At 40.6% G+C, this 23,637-nt stretch overlaps 1 protein-coding gene across 2 annotated transcripts in view; it reads left to right on the top strand.

The window, feature by feature from the left end:
- LOC131959702 (C-Jun-amino-terminal kinase-interacting protein 4-like) overlaps positions 1–23,085 on the top strand; it is a 77,154-nt gene extending 54,069 nt beyond the window's left edge. For both annotated transcript variants that reach the window (XM_059324916.1, XM_059324915.1), the window contains 18 exons: positions 1–128; positions 1,490–1,546; positions 4,342–4,521; positions 6,267–6,396; positions 6,533–6,622; positions 7,687–7,848; positions 8,983–9,154; positions 9,307–9,519; positions 9,998–10,154; positions 12,737–12,865; positions 12,955–13,035; positions 13,158–13,225; positions 13,340–13,488; positions 15,695–15,866; positions 16,393–16,506; positions 17,483–17,662; positions 19,769–19,900; positions 21,705–23,085. The exon at positions 1–128 is cut by the window's left edge and continues 3 nt beyond it. In XM_059324916.1, the coding sequence (XP_059180899.1) occupies positions 1–128; positions 1,490–1,546; positions 4,342–4,521; positions 6,267–6,396; positions 6,533–6,622; positions 7,687–7,848; positions 8,983–9,154; positions 9,307–9,519; positions 9,998–10,154; positions 12,737–12,865; positions 12,955–13,035; positions 13,158–13,225; positions 13,340–13,488; positions 15,695–15,866; positions 16,393–16,506; positions 17,483–17,662; positions 19,769–19,900; positions 21,705–21,823 (2,433 nt within the window). In that variant the 3' untranslated portion in view covers positions 21,824–23,085. The remainder of the gene's footprint in view (positions 129–1,489; positions 1,547–4,341; positions 4,522–6,266; positions 6,397–6,532; positions 6,623–7,686; positions 7,849–8,982; positions 9,155–9,306; positions 9,520–9,997; positions 10,155–12,736; positions 12,866–12,954; positions 13,036–13,157; positions 13,226–13,339; positions 13,489–15,694; positions 15,867–16,392; positions 16,507–17,482; positions 17,663–19,768; positions 19,901–21,704) is intronic.
- Positions 23,086–23,637: the final 552 nt, after the last annotated feature.

Raw genomic sequence — 23,637 nt, 5'->3', positions numbered from 1 at the left:
GATGTGCCGACAGCCCAGAGGAAACGCTTCACCAGGGTGGAGATGGCCAGAGTCCTGATGGAGAGGAACCAATATAAGGAGAGGCTGATGGAGCTGCAGGAGGCCGTCAGATGGACAGAAATGATCCGGTAAGACTCTAGGAACAATGATAAACAATATAATGTACTGTACAAATGGAGGAAAATATCTCATTTTAGTTATTTTGTATAAGTCAAACTGCAGACCTGTATTTGTGGTCTACTTTTTTTACAAACCAGTGGTATACTAAACATTAGTAAATGGTATTCTCATCTAATAATGACATTCATAAGTGGAGTTATCTATCAGCTGTATACTGCAGATAAGTATTAATGACAAAGTGAGACACTTTTAGATATCTAACTGGCAAAATCTAATTGAGTTACAGGTATAATGAGTAGGATCTTTTAGAAAACGTTTTATAGACTAGACACTATTTACAGTATACACTGTATAACTCTGCAAAATTCTTCTGTCTTACATATTAAATATCATCCTCATCATCGTCATCAAGATACGTTTTTTTCTTTTAGACATCAAAAATGATACAGATCAGTGTTTCTTCTTCCATACAACCATCTTTGACCAATTTTACAAGCCAATTTTATAAACAGATGCTGGCATTTGGGCTGTTTCCACTCCCGGACAATACCCGGAATGAGGCGGGTCTCACTCGCCGAAACGGCCCTAATTTGAATACGAGCAGTCCGGAGCCGGCTTTTGTTGTGACTTTTTTTAGTCCCTGTAGAAGAGCAGGGTCTTTTTTCTCCCCTGAAAACAGCCTGGTTACTGTTGAGAAGAGCCGCCGTTAGCTGCAGTACAGTGTGTATGTGCTGCTGCTGCAGGAGGTGTTCACTTAGCGATCTCTGTTTGTTCACAACAAGCACCAGACACTCTGTGCACAGTTAGCGATGCCGGTTAATTCACGATCACTATGTTTATGATCAGGGGAGACTCTGTGCATATTTAGCCATGCTGCTTTCAGCTGCTGACGTTGTGCACAGTTAGCACGTAGAAAACCATCCGTCACCTCCAGAGTCTCTAAATCCCTCTGGGGGCTAACTTGTAGTGGAAACGCGCAGTGAGTGGACTTTTGAGAGGGCGTGGCCTGAGACTTCCCCCCCTAGATTTATTTATTTGCTTTGTCGCAAAAAATTGACTCTTCAAAATAATGACTTTGCTATAATTTGGCATCACCCTGACTTAACATAAGTTACTAAATTGCTACTGTTAATAGCACTAACCAGTTTCTAAATTTATACTGCTATTTTGCAATTGAATACAATTCTCTGTTTTCCTTGTCTTTATCCTTCACACACACTTACACACCATCCACAAAGAGGAAATACAAAGCTATGACTTGCAAACCAAACAGTCAGAGTATGTTTGAAGTTTCATATAGAATGGTGTAATGTGTGTTAATACTTCTCTAAAGCTTTCAGTTTGATTCAAAATGAATTGTCTCTCTCAGGGCTTCAAAGGAGAACCCAGCTCTTCCAGAGAAGAAGAAATCCAGCCTCTGGCAGTTGTAAGCGCCTCTTTTCTTTTCACTCCAGCTCTCAGATACCAACCACAGTGTGATGACTGTGTTTCATTGTGCTTTTCTTTTGTATTCCATGTTGTGTGGTTGTATTCTCCAGGATGTAGGTAAATCTTTGACATGTTAACAGTGTCTGGGCTCTGATGTTTTTCATCTTGACAACAAGCCCTTAACAGAGGAGAGCCAGACAGGAAACAGTGGCTCTGATCTGAGATCTGAGCTGCTTTACTTTCAGAATCAGATTCTTCATTAAAAGTGAAACAAAGTCATAAACATCAAGCAGCTTTTGAGAGAACTGAGGTTGGAAGAACGCACTTGTTTGCTCACAGAGGAACTAAATGTGAACTTATCTGATCCTGGCTCTCCTTTGTTCTGTTTAATAAGGAATGAGTTTGGTTTGGTTTGAGGGAGGACATTATTTCGGGGCAGTTTTTTAACAACAGGATTATGGGATTACTTTTTGGCTTTATTATGCAATCAAACAGAACAGGTTTAAGAGCAAAATGTAAAAATTAATTTGTGTTTGAAAATATATTGTTGCAGATCAAAATGTTTTGTCTGCAGGGTTTTGCTCACTATTGAAATGAATCTTGTAGCTGGGGCCGACGCTAAAAGATTTAAGACACCAAAAGAGTTTGACCGGTCTTGATCACTTGGAAACATCCACTGTTGGTGGGAGAAGGTAGTCACGATTCTTCAAATCCACTATTCAATTTGACTTGAATTTTACTCAATTTTAAGGCCAAAATTGACTTTAATTTATGATTTAGATCAGCGTCGACTTTGCTGGTTTGAGTTCCGGCACCGGCTCCGAACCGGCCCTCGAACTGAAGCAGGAACTCAATTTTAAAGTAAGGTTTGGACTTGTGTGGAAAACTCCATCGTCCCATCAACATCGGTCACAATAATCCCGCCCCCCAAACCTGATGTAGGGGGTTCAAGACCAGCAAAGAGCTGGTGCCGCTCTGGAACCAGTTTCCCTGACCGAGAGGCAGTTCTTTGGCTGTGGAAAAGCGAGGAACTGGTTCAAGATAAGGCGCTAGCTTTAATCGGGCCCTCGATGCCTTGCACCTAAGGGCTATATGTACACAAAAAATGTCAAAGCATCGACAGCTAGACAGGCTTTGCAAATTGATGCAAACTATCATCAGTTGTTAATCCAGTCGACCATCGGGCCAAGCTAGTATGAGCCCTCATTGCCATCAGTCATGTAGTGTGAAAACCACTTCAAGACTCCAGATCACAACGGTTGTGTCGTGTGAACAGTATCAGACATAATCAGACTTTGAAAGTCAGGCAGTGTGAAATTAGTATAATTGAAATTGAAAGCCGGTTTTGATTTATTTTTAATTCAGAATTGCAATCATTACGGCCCTATTTTAAAGTCAATAGAAAAATGGAAGCGGGAGCAGCGCTTCAAAGCTGTCACTTAGATTGAGCCAATAGATTTAGTTTGACATACAGGTGCATCTCAATAAATTAGAGCAACTGGGAAGCCACTCAGCTGAGACTTGACAAAAATTATGTGAAACTTAGACTGAAGTGCAGGCTGTTTACACAGAGCAGAGAGGAGAGGACAAAAAAAAGATTTTAAGTAGAGATTGTCAAAAAGTTTAATACAGGCACATCTCAATAAATCAGAATTAGAAAGTATGAAAAGAATATCATAGAAAGTTTATTTTTGTCAGTAATTCAATTCAAAAAGGTGAAATAACACATTATATAGATCCATTACACACAGAATGAAAAATTACATGTCCTAATTTATTTAATTTCTTCTAATTATGATGATTATGGCTTACATTTAATGAAGACCTAAAATTCAGTGTCTCAAAAAAAATTGATTACAAAAGACCAATTTTAAAAAGTATGTTTAATATGTAAATGTTGGCTTCTGAAAAGTATGTCCATCTATATGACTCAATACTTGTTGGGGTTGTTTGACTTGAACTACTGGAAATGGACTTGCAGTTTTACAGCTTTCGGGGTAGGTCTGGCCAAACAAAAGTTTTTTTCAGTTTTTTGATTGCATTGTCAATAGTTTTGCTCTCAGACTTCTGTTTGATTGCATATTTCAGATTCAGATGTAACGCTATACAGGATTGGAACAGTTTTGTGTATGAGAGAAGCAAAATCTGATAAATCCACCGTCTCTCCTGCCCTGTTTCTGTATGTCCCTCTATATTGTGCCTGATGTTGTTATGTCTGTGTGCAGGAGGTGTGTTTAGTGGGTTGCTTTGGAGTTGGGAGGGAATACAGGAATATTGGTAGATCGTAGTGGTCAAAACAAAGCAAATATGCCCATAAAGATAGACTTACCAGAGCCTAATTCATATCTTAAAGTTAATTATCTGCTGTGAAAATGTCAATTTGATCCATGCTGCATCTTTAATTTAACTGTGTGGTTTAGTGTGATAAATACTGTGTGCTGTCAGTGTAGAGCTGAGGGGAAATGAAGTGTGTTATTGTCCAGTTTGGCTCCGTGTTGTTGACTAATGTCCTAGTTGGTGCACATTAACCCTGCACTCCAGCATTGTGGGAGGTCAGCTGCTCTGGTGCTTTGCTGTTTAGGAGACAGGTCAATGCATATCCGTGTGTGATTGCGACCTGTGTGAAAGCTGGCATGGTGTGTTGGCTTGGGAAAAGGAACCTTTTTTTACCCTTAAATGTTGAACCTTACTCCCACCGCTGGAGCTACTGCTTGTGCCCCCCCGCTATACGTTTTTGTCTGTGTGCTTTTTTCTTTCTCGTTCCTTCCCACTTCCCCGCCCTTACACCTCCAGTTTCAGCCGTTTGTTCAGCTCGTCGGGCGGGGCAGCGAAGAAGCCGGCGGCGGAGGCCCCGGTGAACGTCAAGTACAATGCGCCCACCTCCCAGATTCAGCCGTCCGTCAAAAAGAGGAGCACCACCCTGCAGCAGCTGCCCAGTGACAAGAGCAAAGCCTTTGATTTCCTCAATGAGGAGTAAGTAATTCAGGAGGATTTAAATTAAAATATGTGACACTGTTACCTGTGTACGCTGGGGCATCATTCATCCCTTTTACTACATTGACTAAAAAGCAAAGACACTTGGATAATAACCTCTCTATATCAGGCACTTGGTGATATAAAAGGGGGCGTTAATGAACTGCAGAGTTTCATTCTTATACATTTTGCAGCAGTGTTCCAAAGCAAGTAAATGTAGTGGCCACACAGTAATATCTCCATAATTGAACCCCTGGGCCTGTTCCCAGTAGGCCCGTTCATTAATCCATTTATGATATTATGGTACAAAATGCCTCCACCTTATCCCATTTCTACAGTCATGGAAAAAAATATTTGACCACTCTCGTTTTCTCAATTTTCATTCACTTTAATGCCTGGTACAACTAAAGATACATTTATTTGAATAAATATAATGATAACAACAAAAATATATGATAAGAGTTTAATTTAGGTGCTGATATCTACACATTTAACATGGTTTTATTGATAATAACCAAAATCATTATCAAGAAAACCATGGAAAATGTCTCTATCAGCTCTTAAATAAAACTCTTACGAGCTATTTTTGTTATTATATTTGTCCAAACAAATGTACCTTCTAGGGTTGTCACGATACTAAAATGTCCAACTCGATACGATACTCAGGAAAATATTCGATACTCGATACCATTTTCGATACCACCAGGATAAAAACAAAAACCCCAAAATTTAACAGAAATATTTTCATTAACAAGAAAAATGCAACATGTAAAAATGAACAGAACCACAGGTTAAATATTTAAAATTTAAAAAAAGAAGCTGCTACTATGATAACAAGCTTCAGGTCTGAGGTAGTACAAAAAATAAATAAATAAATAAATAAATAAATACAATAAACAATAACAATTAGAACAATATTTTGAGGTTGTATGCTGCGCACAATATTAGGAAAGCTTGATAAAAAAGAGGTAGAGTCGGCTGTGTGTGTTGCTGTTTGGTTGCAGGTCTACTTTTCTCTGCTTCATTCTGGGACTTCAAGAGAGAAAATAACACTTTTCAGTCACCAACATTTCTGTAAACTTATTACCTCTATGCTTATGTATACTGACACCGTCAATTAACGTGGGGGGGATATCGATACTTTAGAAAATGGAGGGGGTTCCTTTTTGTAGTCATTTTGTGTCTCTTTGAAGTTGTTTTGTGTCTCATTATGGTCATTTTGAGTTAGTTTGTATTTGTTTTGTGTCACTTTGTTGTCATTTTGTGTGTCTTTGTAGTCTTTTTGAGTCTCTTCCTGGTTGGAAAGTTTCTCAGGTGAAGGCCAGGGGTGACCTTGACATTTTTAACCCCTCTGCCCAGTAGGCCCATTTAGTAATCCATCCATGTTGTTACAAAAATGCCTCCACTTTATCCCCTCTTCTTAAAGCTGTTTACGTGATATAATTTATGAGGTTTAGCTTCAGCCCTTACTAATTATTCCATAATCAGTTATTTCTTTGTGGTCTCTCTTTTTTTTTAATTGTTTTTTACAGTGGACAGCATGAATAACACATTCGATGCATTGAAGTGTGCCATCATTTACTGCCAGTCATTGAAATTTGATTATTTAAATTAAAAAAAATTGATTAAGCATAAAAATAATTACTGTAATAAAATTGGTCATGGCAGAGTTTTATTTCTTTTCAGAAAATCTAACCATCCAAGTGTAGACTTGTTTGTCAGTGATGTGTTGTTCTGTCGTGCAGAGTGGCAGCTGATAACGTGGTGTCCCGGCGGGAGCAGAAGAGGGCTCAGTACCAGCAGGTCAAAGCTCACGTCCAGAAGGAGGACGGCAGAGTGCAGGCGTACGGCTGGAGTCTGCCCAAGAAATACAAAGTAAGGAGACGAGCACCAAGACCTTGGCACTAGCACGTCCTGTCTCCTGTTTGTCTGTTGCTCTTCACATGGTCTTGTGATGTAGACTTGAACAGAAACAAGCTGTAATGCAGTCGTGCTATTTGTGATTTTCCAGGCCAATGGTGGTCAGACAGAGGGTAAGATGAAGAATCTACCTGTTCCTGTCTTCCTCGGACCACTGGATGAGAAAGATGCTTCTATGAAGGTATTTCCTCCAGACTCTTGTGCATTAAAACCATAGACTGTATAAAATAATGGATGTAGTCACCCATTGGTTTGTGGCCCGTTGGAAGCATTGAGTTCATCGTTACATTCGTCGCCATCTTGTGTTGCCATCTTGTTTCCGATACGGGGAGCAGACCATATTTGGACTGTGGAGGATCTGATCACTGACTACAGCCTTTCTACACCTCAACCTGACTGAGAGAAGCTGCTGCTAATTCATCTTAGCATTAACTGGGATGTTAGTTTTGGCTAGCAAAAAACAAAAACAAAAACAAAATGTTTGTTACTGACCTCAGAAAACTGAACAGCGACTCCTTGGAGTGTCTGTTAGTCCAACCAAACGCTGAACAAGACATTTTTACTGAACAAAACGTTCAAATAAACTGTCATTAAGTGAAAATACAGTGAAAGGGTCAAAGTTATGAGACCAAATCGGTAAACGTCCTTTTTTATATCTATATAACGTTATATATAACTGTATTGACTCGTTGCCGTGGATACGCATTGCTCTGCTTCTCTCCTGATGACAGCTCGCCTTGTTAGTGACCTGTCAATCAAAGCTAAACATTTCTGAGGTAATAAATCAAGTGAGAAGTTTTCAAATTTTGCACTGAAATGAATGGGCAGATTTTTTTCGCAGCCAAACTTCGCGCCCCCTGCTGGAATTTTCGGTGGATTGCATGCTTAAGGCACTTCCTGGTTGGCCTCCATGCTCAGACACGGAGATTGCTGCCTGATTAAAACTGTAAATGCACACAAAAGCTCTTGTTACAACCTTCCAAAAGAAGTTGGGCTGCTGTGTAAACCTATACAAAACATAACTCATCAATTCATTGGACATAAAATATATTGTCTAAGTTAAGCTTTCTATTGAAACCAAATTCATCTTAAAATGGTGATAATTAATCCAGATCAGTTTCCCCTAAATATTAAGTTTTTGCACTTACCAGATGCTGTCCTAGCTGTGTAGACCAAATACAGAAAAAGGGATGCATTGATACAACTCATGCGTGTGAAATTGTTGTAATTGTTGTTGTGTTTCAGCTGTGGTGTGCTGCTGGTGTGAACCTCTCTGGAGGTAAAACCAGAGATGGAGGTTCCATCGTAGGAGCCAGTGTGTTTTACAGTGACGTGCCTGGACCAGAGAGCCCGAAAAAGAAAATAGGATCTCAGAGCAGCCTGGACAAACTGGATCAAGATCTCAAGGTACCCAGACATGCTCTAGTTGTTTCAGTGCAGTATCGTACTGTGACTTTCAAGTATCACGATGATGTATCGTTACTCAAGTATCATGATTATATTGTATCATTACTAAAACATTCCGCTAGTGTCGTATTGGGCTTTTAAGTGTTGCACTAATATTGTATAGTAACTTAATTTGTGTAATGTGTAACTAGTAATGTGCTACTGCTCAACACTCAACATCATATACATATTAGGGGTGTGACGATACACTCAGCTCACGAGACGAGACACGATATTGGGTTCACGAGAACAAGACGAGATTTTAAGAAAACTACAACGACACAATATATGACTGGACCAACAGACTTATTCAACAGAGTTGTACATGCATTTTGAAATGTTTTATTAAAACTCTTTACATGCATGATGTAGGCATGAGCTTTTAATAAACTGTGTACGGTACGTTTTCCATCGTCACTTAATCACTTAGCGCAGTTTCGACCGTGGTCACATATGCGACGGATTAAACAAGGGAGACTCAACTGTGGCTACTGTCGCTAACTGTGCACAACATCAGCAGCTGATCAAAACAAAGCAGCATGGCTAATTATGCACAGCGTCTCAGCTGATCATAAACAGCGATCTTGAATTAACCAGCATCACTAACTGTGCACAGAGTGTCTGGTGCTTGTTGTAAACAAACAGAGATCGCTAAGTGAACACCTCCTGTAGCAGCAGCACATACATACTGTACTGCTACAGAGCTAACTGTTAGCCTGTTAGCACATACACACTGTACTGCTACAGAGCTAACTGTTAGCCTGTTAGCACATACACACTGTACTCCTACAGAGCTAACTGTTAGCCTGTTGTGCTGCTTCGATTTGTTCTTACTCTTCTTAACGAGCCGCCATCTCCTGCAATGTTATTCTGGCTGCTTGCTGCTTCTCCTCCTCTTCTTCTTTTCCTTTAACTGGCCCACAGTTAACCAATAGAAGTTTGGATAACTCACAAATTTTGCAAGACAGATTTTTAACACGACAAGAAATATCGTTGAGTTTAATCTTGCGAGATCTCGTGCCATGAGATCTCGTCACACCCCTAATAAATCATTACCAATTAATAAAATAACACTTCTTTTGCTTGTATTTGCAGGATCAGCAGAAGGAGTTGCGGCAGCAGGATGAGATGTCATCGCTGGTTTGGATCTGTACCAGCACCCAGTCCACCACCAAAGCTGTTGTCGTTGACGGCAACCAGGCTGGAAGCATCCTGGAGAGCTTCTTTGTTTGTAACTCCCACGTCCTCTGCATCACCAGTGTTCCAGGTCAGCAGATGAATACATGTCCATCCGTCCACACAGAGGGAGGGAGGGTATTTTTACTGTGTGCAGCTGACTCGTTATTCACTCAGCGGCCCACACAAGAACTGCCTGAGTTATGAGGTATGTCATGATTATATCTGTATGTTTTTATGTAGGTGCAAGAGAGACAGACTACCCAGCAGGTGAGGAAGTAGCTCCAAACTCTGAGACAGGACCAGCAGGAGACGGCGGCTCACAATCAACCAATAGCGGCGCGGCAGGTGACGATGGCGACATGTTGGGAGGCATTACTGTGGTTGGCTGTGAAGCTGAGGGAGCAGCAGCTGTTCCTCAGACAGCAGGCAGTCAAGAAGACGACGAAGAGAGTGGTGAGAGATGTTTCCTGTTTGACTGCTTTTACACCTGACGTTAGCAAGCATTCTGTGTAATCAGGGCCAGAATTTAGCAAGCTCCTCAGAATCACCCCTAAGCCCCTTTCATAGAGCCGTTTCATCCCGGGACATTTACGGCTTTGTAACTCTCTCTCTCCTGCACTATGAACGCACCAGAAGCAGGATGATGGGATCAACTGTATAATAATCTATAATGATATTTATATATTAAGAGTCAGAACCAAAACAATGTGCACGTGCATTGTTGCATTTACTCACATGCGCACAGGAATCTGTTATAGAGATAATGTCAAAGCTAATAAAACATAACATCAACAAATTTGAAGGAAATGGTGAATTTCCTACCTTAAGATGCTTGGTAAATTCAGGTCCAGACCATGGTTATTATATTTAACGAAAACTAACAAAAAAACGAAAACTAGAATAGAAAAAAGAGACCTGATTTTTTCTACAGAATCCAGAGCAGCAGAGGAAGCCACAGAGGCGACCGAAGCCAGTGCAGGGCCCGCTGACCAAAGAGAAAGCCTGAGGGGAGCCTACACCGAGCACGTCTTCACTGATCCACTGGGAGCTCAGCAGACAGCAGAGGCTCCGGCCAACTACTCTCAGAGGTAACATCAGGAGGCCCATTACACAACCAAATGTTAGGACAACTCAGTGTGTCCAATAAAACTGCCAATTCGATCAGTACAACCATAAACAAGCCCAATGAGCAACAACATCAAATCGCTGTAAAACTTTAATGTTTGGTCATGAAACCTGTGTACATATTTGTGTGATGGTAAATTATTATTGCATTGCATTAAACTTTTGTGTCAAACTGCTTTGCTACATGGCTGGATTGCTGTTATGCCCCTGGCTACTTACCCACTATAGAATGGGCTGTGGCATTGTATCAGGCACAGAACTAGTGAAACAAGACAAAGCCTAGTATATGGCTGACCGCATATGGTCAATGCAATTTTGCGAGTTTGTGGGCAATGTGTTATGGGAATAGTTAATGGTAGTGTGTGTAATGTTTTTGCCCCAGTAATACAAACAAGTAATAATATGCTTAATAGTATAATAAACCTTAGAGGAGCAATATCGCTTTTGCACTACTCAATGCTTGGGCCCTGCTAATGAACAATGTGTGATCACTCACTCACTCACTCACTCACTCACTCACTCACTACCTCACTCACTACCTCACTCACTCACTACTTCACTCACTACCTCACTCACTCACTTCCTCACTCACTACCTCACTCAGTCACTACCTCACTCACAGCCTCACTCACTCACTCACTCATTCACTCACTACCTCACTCAATCACTCACTCACTCACTCACTCACTCACTCACTCACTCACTCACTCACTCACTACCTCACTCACTACCTCATTCACTCACTACCTCACTCACTCACTACCTCATTCACTCACTACCTCATTCACTCACTACCTCAATCACTCAATCACATACACACCCGTGTGTAGGGCTAACTTCGTGTTTTGTAGTGTTCCCTGTGTTTTCTATAAGCACCGGCTGCCGGCAAAACATCCGACTACTCATTAAAGTCCATCTGGATATTTATATTACATTAAGTTTTGATCTGCTTCTCATAAAATGCTTTTCATTGACAAGTTGCAAATCGCTATGTGTGCATATTTTATGACCACAAGCCTCCACTTCAAATCGAGCATAGTGATGGAGAATGATGCCTTTATATGCAAGCTTGTGTTTGTGCGCACACTCAGCCGAGAGTTTGTGTCCTGCTGAGTAAAGGGCAGAGATTTGACTAATATTAGAAAAATAATTGATGACGAAACACATCAAGAATTGCTTTTACTGCACAGACAGCAGACTTCCACGGTGGCAGCAACTTGACAAGCAGTGAGCATTAAAAAGTCAACTGGGGGCATTTACCATATACCCTACACAGACATTTATGAGCTTAATGAATTAACTCAATTTATTCAGCATCACACAGTTTTCCCCATTCTAACTGCTGATGTATCATGTCTGTATCCACCTTTGTCCTCTTAAAAGTTCAGTTTTTAGGTTTGTCACATTTTAAAAGCTTAGTTATGGGTTTTTTATACTGTTGCTAGTAAATTTAACCGCACAGCAACTTTTAGACATTTTTCTGTTTATCAGACAGAATTTTCCTTCATTTTATACAAAGTCAGTGGAGAGAGACTGATTGTTTTTCCTTTAGGTGGGGCCGGGGCTTAAATGTGCACTGTCACCTTTGCAAACACACGCTAAATCAGGCAAGGCTGTCAAAATAACAGCCTTCAAAAATATTTTGATATAAAACTAAAATAGGCTAGATAAGACATTGGATTTTTTGGACTGTTTCCACTAACAGACAATACCCAGAACAAGGCGGGTCTCACTTGCCGAAACGCCCCTAATTTGAATACGAGCAGTCCGGAGCCGGCTTTTGTCGGGACTCCTTTAGTCCCTGTTGAAGAGCAGGGTCTTTTTTCTCCCTTGAAAACAGCCTGGTTACTGATTGGATAGATCACTAAGCAGGATGTGACATAGTACTCTACACGACAACAACACACGCCATTTATAAAAGCTGGCAAAGCAGTGTTCCCAACTTAGCGACTTTGTTGCTAAATTTACCCCCTTACCGACTATTTTTCAAGAAAGCGACTGGAGACAAATCCAGCGACTCCCCGCCTCCGGCTCGTTAAGAAGAGTAAGAAGGAGGCAGCTTGTTAAGATGAGCCGCCGTTAGCGGCAGTTAGCTACAGTTAGCTCTGTAGCAGTACAGTGTGTATGTGCTGCTGCTACAGGAGGTGTTCACTTAGCGATCTCTGTTTGTTTACAACAAGCACCAGACACTCTGTGCACAGTTAGCGATTCCATTAATTCACAATCACTATGTCTATGATAAGTGGAGACGCTGTGCATAATTAGCCATGCTGCTTTCAGCTGCTGACGTTGTGCACAGTTAGCGACGGTGAAAACCATACGTCACCTCCAGAGTCTCTAAATCTCTCTGGGGGCTAACTTGTAGTGGAAACACGCAGAGTGGGCGGACTTGTGCTGGCCACTTTCCCCCCCTAGTCGAAACACGGCTCATGTTTGTTATTGTTGAATAGCCGTTAACATTCGGCACATACTGTATAGTTTGATAGTAAATATAACTGCATAAATGGCGGGCTCTCTAATGATACGTGCTGTCTCTGATGAACAGGGAAAGTGATCTCCTAAAAGACGGTGTGAGTTCAAACCCCAACGCAGAAGAGCAGGACCTAATGAGAGAAGAGGCTCAGAAAATGAGCAGTGTTCTGCCCACTATGTGGCTGGGTGCACAGAATGGATGGTGAGTTTTACACTTCAGTTGCCCAGCACACTTCTGATACGGCCAGAATTCACAAAATCAAATGATTGACACAACTTTTTGTATTATAGTGTATATGTCCACTCCTCTGTGGCTCAGTGGAAGAAGTGTCTCCATTCTATAAAGCTGAAAGACTCTGTGCTCGGCATAGTGTAAGTACATTGAAGGAAATGATGCATGTATGCCTTTTCAGATTACTTACATTATTTACATTTCACTCTCATGTTGCTAGTTTTTTAAATGTTTTTAAAAAGCATTTGTGTCTCCAACACAGGCATGTGAAAGGGCGTGTACTGGTGGGTCTCTCTGATGGCACTGTAGCCATTTTCCACAGAGGAGTAGGTAAGGAATCACATCATTTGCAACACGATCTTTTAAATAAACAAGTAATATCTCCCTGATGGGGGATTTCTATCTTAATAAACCATGTATCTTAACTTCCTTTGTTTGATGCAGATGGACAGTGGGACCTGACCAACTACCATCTGTTAGACTTGGGCAGACCACACCACTCCATCCGCTGCATGACTGTTGTACACGACAAGGTGTGGTGCGGCTTCAGGAACAAGATCTGTGTGGTGCAGCCCAAAGCCATGAAGATAGAGGTATGATGAGACTTTAAAGGATAGTTCAGGATTTTGGACTTTAAGTTGTATGAATACTTGCCAGTAGTATAGTGTATGCAAAACTTTTTGCTTAGTTTCCGAGCTCCAGTGTCGGGGTTTTGGCCTTAACTCTCCTGAATCGCTTCAACTCTGCTATTGATTTGTATATGTGTGTTCTTCTACTGCAAGAAATATTTTTTATTCTGCAGTGTTTTTTTGATTCTCAACTCCTTCCACATTTTTTAATGTAGAAACTTCACTCAAACATAAAAACATTCAGCTGAATTGAGACATGCAGGCATTATGACTTATCGTTCAATATATGAAATGGGCACGATAGTTTTTGTGGACTCAATAATTGTTGTTTACATGCGTGTTTGTCGCGCTGCTTCTGTCCCTCTCCTGTCGCTCAGCTTGCTCTCTGTGGGAGGCGGGACTAACACACACACACACACACAGTGTGGACGCTAGCCAGCTGAAGCATAGAGAGTGTGTTGCTCGAAACTAAGTTTCCCAACGGCTGCGCAACTCAAGAGAGTTTGGTGGAATAAATGCCGGTGTGGTGTGGGAACATTTCGTATATGGCCAAATGAGCGAAGAGAACCCAGTAATGCGAACTGGCAATACAACGAACCTGGAAGTGCTTTTAAAACATGACCATCCCACCCAGTTTACTCAGCTGGGAACAAAACCCCCGGTTGGACATTAGCCGTGTTTCCACTAGGGGGAAAGTGGCCACCAAGAAAGTCTCAGGCCACACCCTCTCAAAAGTCCGCTCACTCTGCGTGTTTCCACTACAAGTTAGCCCCCAGAGGGATTTAGAGACTCTGGAGGTGACGTATGGTTTTCACCGTCGCTAACTGTGCACAACGCCAGCAGCTGAAAGCAGCATGGCTAATTATGCACAGAGTCTCCGCTGATCATAAACATAGTGATTGTGTATTAACGGCATCGCTAACTGTGTACAGAGTGTCCGGTGCTTGTTGTAAACAAACAGAGATCGCTAAGTGAACACCTCCTGTAGCAGCAGCACATACACACTGTACTGCTACAGAGCTAACTGTACCGCTAACTGTACCGCTAACGGCCGGCTCTTCTTAACAAGCCGACTCCTTCTTACTCTTCTTAACGAGCCGGAGGAGGGGAGTCGCTGGATTTGTCTCCAGTCGCTTTCTTGAAAAATAGTCGCTAAGGGGGTCTGAAAAGTCGCTAAATATAGCAACAAAGTCTCTAAGTTGTTAAAACAGCTTTGCCGGCTTTTACAAATGGCGTGTGTTGTTGTCGTGTAGAGTACTATGTCACATCCCGCTTAGCTATCTATCCAATCAGTAACCAGGCTGTTTTCAGGGGAGAAAACAGACCCTGCTCTTCTACAGGGACTAAAAGAGTCCCGACAAAAGTCCGCTCCAGACTGCTCGTATTCAAATTAGGGGCGTTTCGGCGAGTTAGACCCGCCTCATTCCGGGTATTGTCCGGTAGTGGAAACAGCCCTAATGAGAGCTCTCCTCTGCATTTACCAGACTTTAAACAGAATGTCGCCAGAATCACCCGCTCGCTCTTTCTTGCTCGTCCACTCACACGCGCGCACACACACACACTGACTGACTGCCCTGCCTCTTAAAGGAGCCACACCACTCTTATAGTGGATGCATTATAACGCTGACTTTTTGTGCTTTTTTTTTAGTAATGCAAATGTTTGACAGGCAGTGGGAATTGCCAAAAAATCACTCAAACAACTGTTTATATATTACTTATAATACATAATGATAAATATTTATCTCAGTACAAATTCTGTTAACAGAGCCTGAGAGTCTATTTTATTTGTTTTAATTGTAGTTTATTTATTTGCTTTATTTATCTAGGATGTTTTAATATTTCTTTTCCACATTTCAATTCAAATATTTTAAAATTCATTGGTGTGGAAAAGGATGTACTTGGATTATTATGCAGGTCGTGACAGGCCTATTAATTTGTTATTAACTATTATCAACTTGCTTCATTCACACTGCACTTTCTTCAGAAATTGCCTTTGTTAGTTTAATTTAGAGTTGCACTCATCTTACAATATACATGTAACATGTTGCGCTTGAATGTCTCAAAACAAACTAAATATGTATCCTACTGGTTCTTGACTCGCTTGACAGTGTTAAAGTAGTTTTGCCCTTGAGCCAAGAAATCTTTACTTCATGTTTTGTGTCCCTTGCAGAAGTCATTCGACGCCCACCCTCGTAAGGACAGCCAGGTCCGTCAGCTGGCCTGGGACGGTGATGGTATCTGGGTGTCCATCAGACTGGACTCCACTCTCAGGCTGTTCCACGCTCACACCCTCCAGCACCTCCAGGACGTCGACATCGAGCCCTACGTCAGCAAGATGCTGGGTCAGTCCACTCTTTGTTACATCAAGATTTCCTCCATCAAACACAGATCACCACTGACTTTTTAATAGGGTTGTCATGATACTGAAATTTTCAACTCGATACCGATACTCAGGAAAATATTCGACATTAACAAGAAAAATGCAACATGTTAAAATTAACAGAACCACAGGTTAAATATTTATAATAAAAAACAGTTGTGCAAAACGAAACTGCTACTATGATAACAAGCTTCAGGTCTGAAGTAAAAAATAAAATAAAATACAATAAACAATAACAATTAGAACAATATTTTGAGGTTGTATGCTGTGCACAATATTAGGAAAGCTTGATAAAAAAGAGGTAGAGTCGGCTGTGTGTGTTGCTGTTTGGTTGCAGCTCGACTTTTCTCTGCTTCATTCTGGGACTTTTGAAAATGAGTATCGTATCCGGATACAACGTTTTAGTATCGATACTTTTTTGAGTATCGATACGTTTGACAACCCTACTTTTTAACGAACTGAAGATTTTGTGTCCTTTTTTTTTCCAGGTACAGGGAAACTAGGCTTTTCATTCGTGAGGATAACAGCTCTCACCGTGTCATGTAATCGACTGTGGATCGGCACTGGAAACGGAGTCATCATCTCCATCCCTCTGACAGAGAGTTAGTCATCTTTTACTCTTCAATTTTACAACACTAACCACCCATTCACTGTTTGATTTAAGAGCTGAAATCTAGACATTTTTCATGGTTTTCTTGATAATAACCAAAATCATTATCAAGAAAACCATGGAAAATGTCTAGATATCAGCTCTTAAATTAAACTCTTATCAGCTGTTTTTGTTGTTATCATTATATTTGTCCAAAAAAATGTACTTTTTAGGGCTGGGCGATATAAAAGATATATCGGTATATTAAATGTGATGTGGAATTAGACCATATCACATATATCGATATAGTTCAAATTTGTTTTCTTGCTTTATTTATAAATGCTGCCCTTTCTAGGGTTTGTCATATTTAGTTCTTTTGTAATGTTTGTTATTCTTTTCTCATATAAATATATTTATTTCGGAAAAAGGTCGGCCTGTTTATTTCATAGGCTATTTTTCTTTAAGAGTTTTTTATTTAAATGTGCACTCTATGGAGCTTTGATTTGAAAAAAAGGTACTCCTGTTGTCACAAGTAGTTTTATTGAACCTTTTTATTTAAGTGAACATAAATACTGTATGAAATGTCATATTTTGCTTAGACTTTGACTGAACATTTGCTCTCACTTTGCGATAAAAAATATCAGGATATATATTGTATATCGATCTTCAGCCTAAATATATCGGGATATAACTTTTGGTCCATATCGAAGGACATTTTCACTATAATTTTAGTCAGTTTTAGTTTGTTTTGTAACCACAAAATACAGTTTGTTAGTTATCGTTTTTTAAAAACTCTTGTTTTTTATTTTTATTTCAGTTAACGAAAATGTGTTTTCAATTCTAGTTTTCGTTATTTCGTTACTTTTCATTAACTATAATAACCTTGGTTTGCACACGTTGTGTTACAAAAATGCATTATTAACATTTTCTTGAAGATAAAATACACAGACTGATCATAATGATTTCTGTGTCTTCCACCTTTCTTTCAGCACCCAACAAGGTTACCAAAGCAGCAGGTAACCAGCCAGGAAGTGTAGTTCGGGTCTACGGTGACGACAGCAGCGACAAAGTGACGGCCGGGACCTTTGTACCATACTGCTCCATGGCTCACGCTCAGCTCTGTTTCCATGGTCACAGAGATGCTGTCAAGTTCTTCACTGCTGTCCCAGGTCCACAAACAAGATGATTTCTTTTTTTCCTTCTTTTTTTGCCCAATATAATTTCTTAACTACCGTATTCCCTCAAATAGTATCCGGGGCTTCTAATAATAAAAAATCAGTTTGGGACCCGGCTAATAATAGGGGCAGGCTATTATTTGTAGGAGGCTTTTATTAAAAAAAGAAAATCAGAGCAGCTCTGACCGGCACTTTTTAGAGTAGCCAGTTACCCGGATGTCAGCCATATTGGAAGTACTCGCATGCAGGGCTTGAAGACCTCCGGCACGGTGCCGGAAATCCGGCTCGGGATTTTTTTTGGTGTTTTTTTTTTTTTTTTAATCATGTTTAAAAAAACAAAAAACAAACCCTTAGTTAGTTAGATCTGGGTATGACCGGGGAGGGCGGCATTACGGTGGATAGCGTACAGCCTGCCGGAGAAGAAGAAGGCGGCTCATCGGCGAGCATGCTTTAGACCCACGTCATGACTATTTCTCAAGAAAGTGACTGGAGACAAATCCAGCGACTCCTTCTTACTCTCTTTTTAACGACCCACTAACGAGCCGGAGGCCGGCTCGTTAAGAAGAGCGGCGCCGTTAGCGGCAGTTAGCTCTGTAGCAGTACAGTGTGTATGTGCTGCTGCTGCAGGAGAAACAGCGATCTGTTTGTTTACAACAAGCACCGGACACTCTGTGCGCAGTTAGCGCGTACCGTTAATTCACGATCACTATGTTTATGATCAGCGGAGACACTGTGCATAATAATTAGCCATGCTGCTTTGTTTATGATCATTTGCTGTGCACAGTTAACGACGGCGAAAACCAAACGTCACCTCCAGAGTCTCTAAATCGCTCTGGGGGCTAACTTGTTATGGAGACACGCAGAGTGAGCGGACATTAGAGAGGGTGTGGCATGAGACTTTCCCGGTAGTAGTAGAAACACGGCTATATGGTCCGTGCGTGCGCTCTCCCACATTTCCACCGGGCGCGGAGCGGCTCCGCCGCGGGTTTGCTCCGTCCTCTGCCCGGCGTCAGTTCCCACCGGGCGCGTAACGGCAGCGTAGCGAGCCAGCCGTATACACGCGAGATAACGAGAACACGCGATAATCCTGACCATACGGAAGACCGCGAGATCCCGTGATAAACTGCAAAAAATTATGTGGTGCCCTCTAGATGTTTGCTCTCATTTAGCTCTCAAAGTGCACAAAATAGATTCATTTTACTTAAAAATGTACAAATTTTCTCCCGGGGGGGCATGCCCCCGGACCCCCCTAGATGGTTTGGTTCGATACTTTTAATTGTCAGTACCATATCATTAATGACTTTGATCTGGATCTCCTTTTAAGTGAATGCTAATATTTGATCATACATGATGCATCAGAGCCCCCCCCCCCATGCATAAAAAAAATTCAGGCACAGGAATTTTTTCTGCTTCAAGCCCTGCGCATGTAAACAAACAATGAATGTTCATTTTAAGCAGGATTTAAAATGTCGAAACTACTAAAAAGCCCAGAAGAACGAGCGTAAACGGCTCGACTTTACAGAGAATGACTAGGACAGTGGGAGAAACAACAATATTTACCTGCAGTACTAACTCGTGGGATAAGGTTGGTGCAGGTTAAGGTAAGGGGGACACATATCGACGGGGGAACATACTTTGACATAACACCAGTAAGACACCCGGCTTATAAAAGAGGCCGGCTTTTATTTACTAAAAATTGTTTTTATACCCGGTTACTAAATGAGGCTGGTCATTAATAGGGGCCTGGCTTCAAATTGAGTAAATACGGTTTGCTATTAAACACTTTGGGGTTTATCAAACATTTCTTCCCTCCCAAATCTTTTATTCTTTTATTGAATATTATTTTTCCATTAAAGGGGAAAAAAAGCAAAAAATGTCAAATGTCCTTTTAGTAGCTGCTGCAAAATACTTGTAATATGCAATGTGATGCAAATGAGATTAGGCTTTCTGTACGAAATGTGATGAATGTAGATAAAAACCTGTGAGTCAGAGAGCTGAGATCTCATTTAAATACAGTAAACAGATAAGAAGATCCGTAACAGATAAACACAATCTGTACTGCCTTGCTGTTATTTTCAGTTTGTGTCTCTGTGCTTTCAGGTCACGCAGACCCATCTGTGTCCTGTGGAGGCGAGGCAGCAGGTGACAAGACGACAGATGCCGCAACTCAGGAAGGAAACAAGTCCATGTTGGTGATGAGTGGAGGAGAAGGCTACATCGACTTTAGGATGGGTGAGTTTATAATGGATGAAACCCTCATTAATGTTTTCTAGAGCTGCAACAATTATTAGATTAATCGAACAACAATCGATTATTAAATTAATCGTCAACTATTTTGATAATAGAATAATTGGTTTGAGCAGTTTTTTAAAAACAATAAGTCCACATTCTCTGATTTCAGCTTCTTCAATGTGAATATTTCTGGTTTATTTGTTCCTTTATGACAATAAACTGAATATCTCTTTGGTTTGTGGACAAAACTTGAGATTTGAGGACGTGATCTTGTGGTTTGGGAAACACTCATTGATGTTTTTCAACATTTTATTGACCAAACAACTAATCGATTAATTGTTTAAATGATCAACAGTTTAATCGATAATGAAAATAATCGTTAGTTGCAGCCCTAGTGTTTTCTCTAGAACAACTGCCTTGATGGGGGGTTGAGGATGTCTTATCCTGCAAGCCAGAATGATATTTCATTTGTGTATTTTGGCATATATTCCTTGTTAACAGCTTATTTTGAACAGTGGAGGTAGTTACAGGTGTGCTGGGCTGTTTCAATGGATTGAAGGAGCAATACCAGTACTTTTGCTGAAAAAGGAACAACTACAGTTTCAGTGCTTGAGACTATGAGGTCGCTACACTAATTGAACTTTGGATGTACAAGAAAGCCTTGCAACAAAAGATTCATCCAACAGGTTTCCGAATTTAGTTGGGTTTAGATTGGACGCCATTAAATCCTGCTTCACAGGAAAACCTCAACTGAAGGCAAGTGCTATTGTTAGGAAGTCAGTTAGAAGATCTTCACATGCTTGGAGGCTTTAGTGATAATTGGTTTTAGTTTAACGGAGATGTGAGGCCAACCAGTGAAGTTGGGCAGATCCTCTCTCCCAAGCCACACCCATCGGGGCTCACGAGAGCAGTGGCTCTCAACCTTTTTGAGTCGCGACCCCCAATTTAACATGCATGTTGTCTGGGACCCCCGCTCACTGAACAGAATTTGACAGAAAAGACAGAAAATGACCAAAAAAATACATAAAATTGAGCAAAAAAGGACTCAAATTGACCACAAAATTACACAAATTTAGCAAAAAAGACACAAAAAGACACAAAATTACTCAAAAAGAAACAAAGTTACGCAAAAAAGACGCAAAATGACGCAAAAAAGAAACAAAAAGACCAAAAAATGACCAAAAAAGACACTAAATGACAAAAAAAGACTCAAAATTACCAAAAAGACACAAATTGACCACAAAATGATCAGAAAAAGACACAAAATTACCAGAAAAGACACAAAATTACCAAAAATAGACACAAAATTACCAAAAATAGACACAAAATGACCAAAAAAAACATTAAATGACCAAAGGACTCAATCACATGAATACATGAACACTTTAACACAGTGGAGACAGAGCTTCCAAAGAGACTTCCAAAATGATTTGGCGACCCCCAGAAATCATCTCGCGACCCTAATTAGGGTCGGGACCCCAAGGTTGAGAATAGCTGCACTAGAGGGAAAAGTACCTAATGGAAACGCACCTTTTCCAACGAAATGCACCAGAGTTTGTTTCAAGCGGGCCAGACAGCTCAGGTGTTAGTTAGATCTGTAACTCTTATTTTGCTTCTTTAAAACCTCTTCTCTCACCTGGTGCAGAGCAGGCAGAGTGAGCTGCAGTGACAACTCTGCTTGTTGCTCTCACTATCAATAGTAGCTGCTTTGTTTCAACAATGTTAGGTTGAATAAACGAGCATGCAGGCTGAAATTCAAAAGTGTAGTTCTGTCGATATCAAAGGTGTCCCCGTTTGTCTTCAGGGGACGAGGACGGCGAGGCGGAGGAGGGCGAAGAGCCCACCATGAAGCTGCAGCCCTCCCTGGCTAAAGCCGAGCGCAGCCACCTCATCGTCTGGCAGGTCCTCTCCGCCGAGGACTGAACTCTGACCTGGGACCTCTGAGGCCTGATTTGCCTTTTCTCTCAAACCCCGGTGCCGTGGAGGAGCCCCCCTCCTCCACAGACACCAGTTTGATCAGCACTTTTTCCTTCCTCAGACCTGAACAATGAAACAAGCAGGAACTGCTCTGATAGCGCAAACACATTCACACAAACTGCATGTTATTGTTTTATTATGAATTGTTTTCTCTTATTTGTTCCTTTTTAAACATTTATTTTATGAATTTGAAATTTCAATCTGTCTGTTCTAATATTAATTGTTGTTGGATGCAGAATTCATTTCTTATATTTACTCAGCAGATAGAATGGTTTTCCTTCACTCGGTTCAGCTGCTATGTGCTCATGCTGGACTTGATGCTAAATCAGTTGGTCAAACAGACAATAATCACCTTTAGCTCTCCTGTTGCCCTTTAATAATATAAAACTGGGCCAATCATGTGGGAGCAAATCATGTTGCATGTGTTATTTTTTTTTGTTTTTCATCCTTTGAGAACTTGGCTTTTGATTGTATGCAAGACAAATTGAATTGATTGCCAGTTGCCTCGAGGTCAGGATTTGTTCAAGTCAAATGCAATACATGAGCTTCATCTGATTGGTATCAGTTCGTGCAGAAGATTGCCCCGTATTTATCTTAATATTCAACAAATAATAGTTGGAGCAATTTTATGCCTCTCATGCGTGCATTACCATCACATTCCAGTCACAGAGCTCAGCATCCAATACTCTGAAAAATAAATTAAATCGGCAATGTTTGGATAAAACCCAGAGGGTACACTGACCGCTGTTGTAAAGATACTCCCAGAAAAAAAAAAACTTTTCTAGCTGTTTGAGAGAAAAATATTTCATCTGCTGCATTATTTAAAAAAAAAAACACATTTTTAACCTGCTTAGGAAATGCCTTCAGACTGAAATATCTCAACAATTCTTGGATACATTGCCATGAAATTTAGTGCAGAAATTAATTTCCCCCACAGGATGAGTTATGTTTACTTTGGTAAAGAGCCTTAAGAGCATTCCAAATTCCTTAATTTACCTTTTTTTCTGAAAAAAAGTAAAATTTTAAGGATACAGTTGAGACACTTTGTTGCTATCACTGAAACTAGACGATCTAATTAATCCAGTGGTACCAACTACAGTCATGGAAAAATTATTAGACCATAGTTTTCTTCTATTTCTTGTTCATTTTAATGCGTGGTAACACTAAAGGTACATTTGATTGGACAAATATAATAACAAAAATGGCTGATAAGAGTTTAATTTAAGAGCTGATATCTAGACATTTTTCATGGTTTTCTTGATAATAACCAAAATCATTATAAAGAAAACCATGGAAAATAGCTACATATCAGCTCTTAAATTAAACTCTTATCAGCCATTTCTGTTGTTATAATTATATTCGTCCAAACAAATGTCCCTTTAGTTGTTCCAGGCATTAAAATGAACAAGAAATGGTGGTCTAATAATTTTTTCAATGACTGTATGTCATGCTAACACTGACTTCTTTGTGGCAGTTGGTTGGCGTTTCTGTCACGTTCAGGCTCACATGGCTTCTACGGCTATATTTCATGATTGAGCACAAGTTTTCCTACATTTTAATCTAAAATGATATGAAACGCTACAGACGCTACCTAAGGAATCCGCTGGTACCAACATTGTCATGATTGCCTGTTGTGAAGGAGGCCAAATAACGCTCAGCAGTTAATGTTCGGCGAGAGAAAAACTTCAATGACCATTTTCAAATGGGCTTATTGACCTTTGACCTCAAGATATCTGAATAAAAATGGGTTCTATGGACAC

This window comes from Centropristis striata, chromosome 21, assembly GCF_030273125.1.
Source record: "Centropristis striata isolate RG_2023a ecotype Rhode Island chromosome 21, C.striata_1.0, whole genome shotgun sequence".
Lineage (NCBI taxonomy): Eukaryota > Metazoa > Chordata > Actinopteri > Perciformes > Serranidae > Centropristis > Centropristis striata.
Note: the sequence above shows the minus strand (reverse complement) of the source record. Positions and strands in the feature narration are given on the sequence as shown.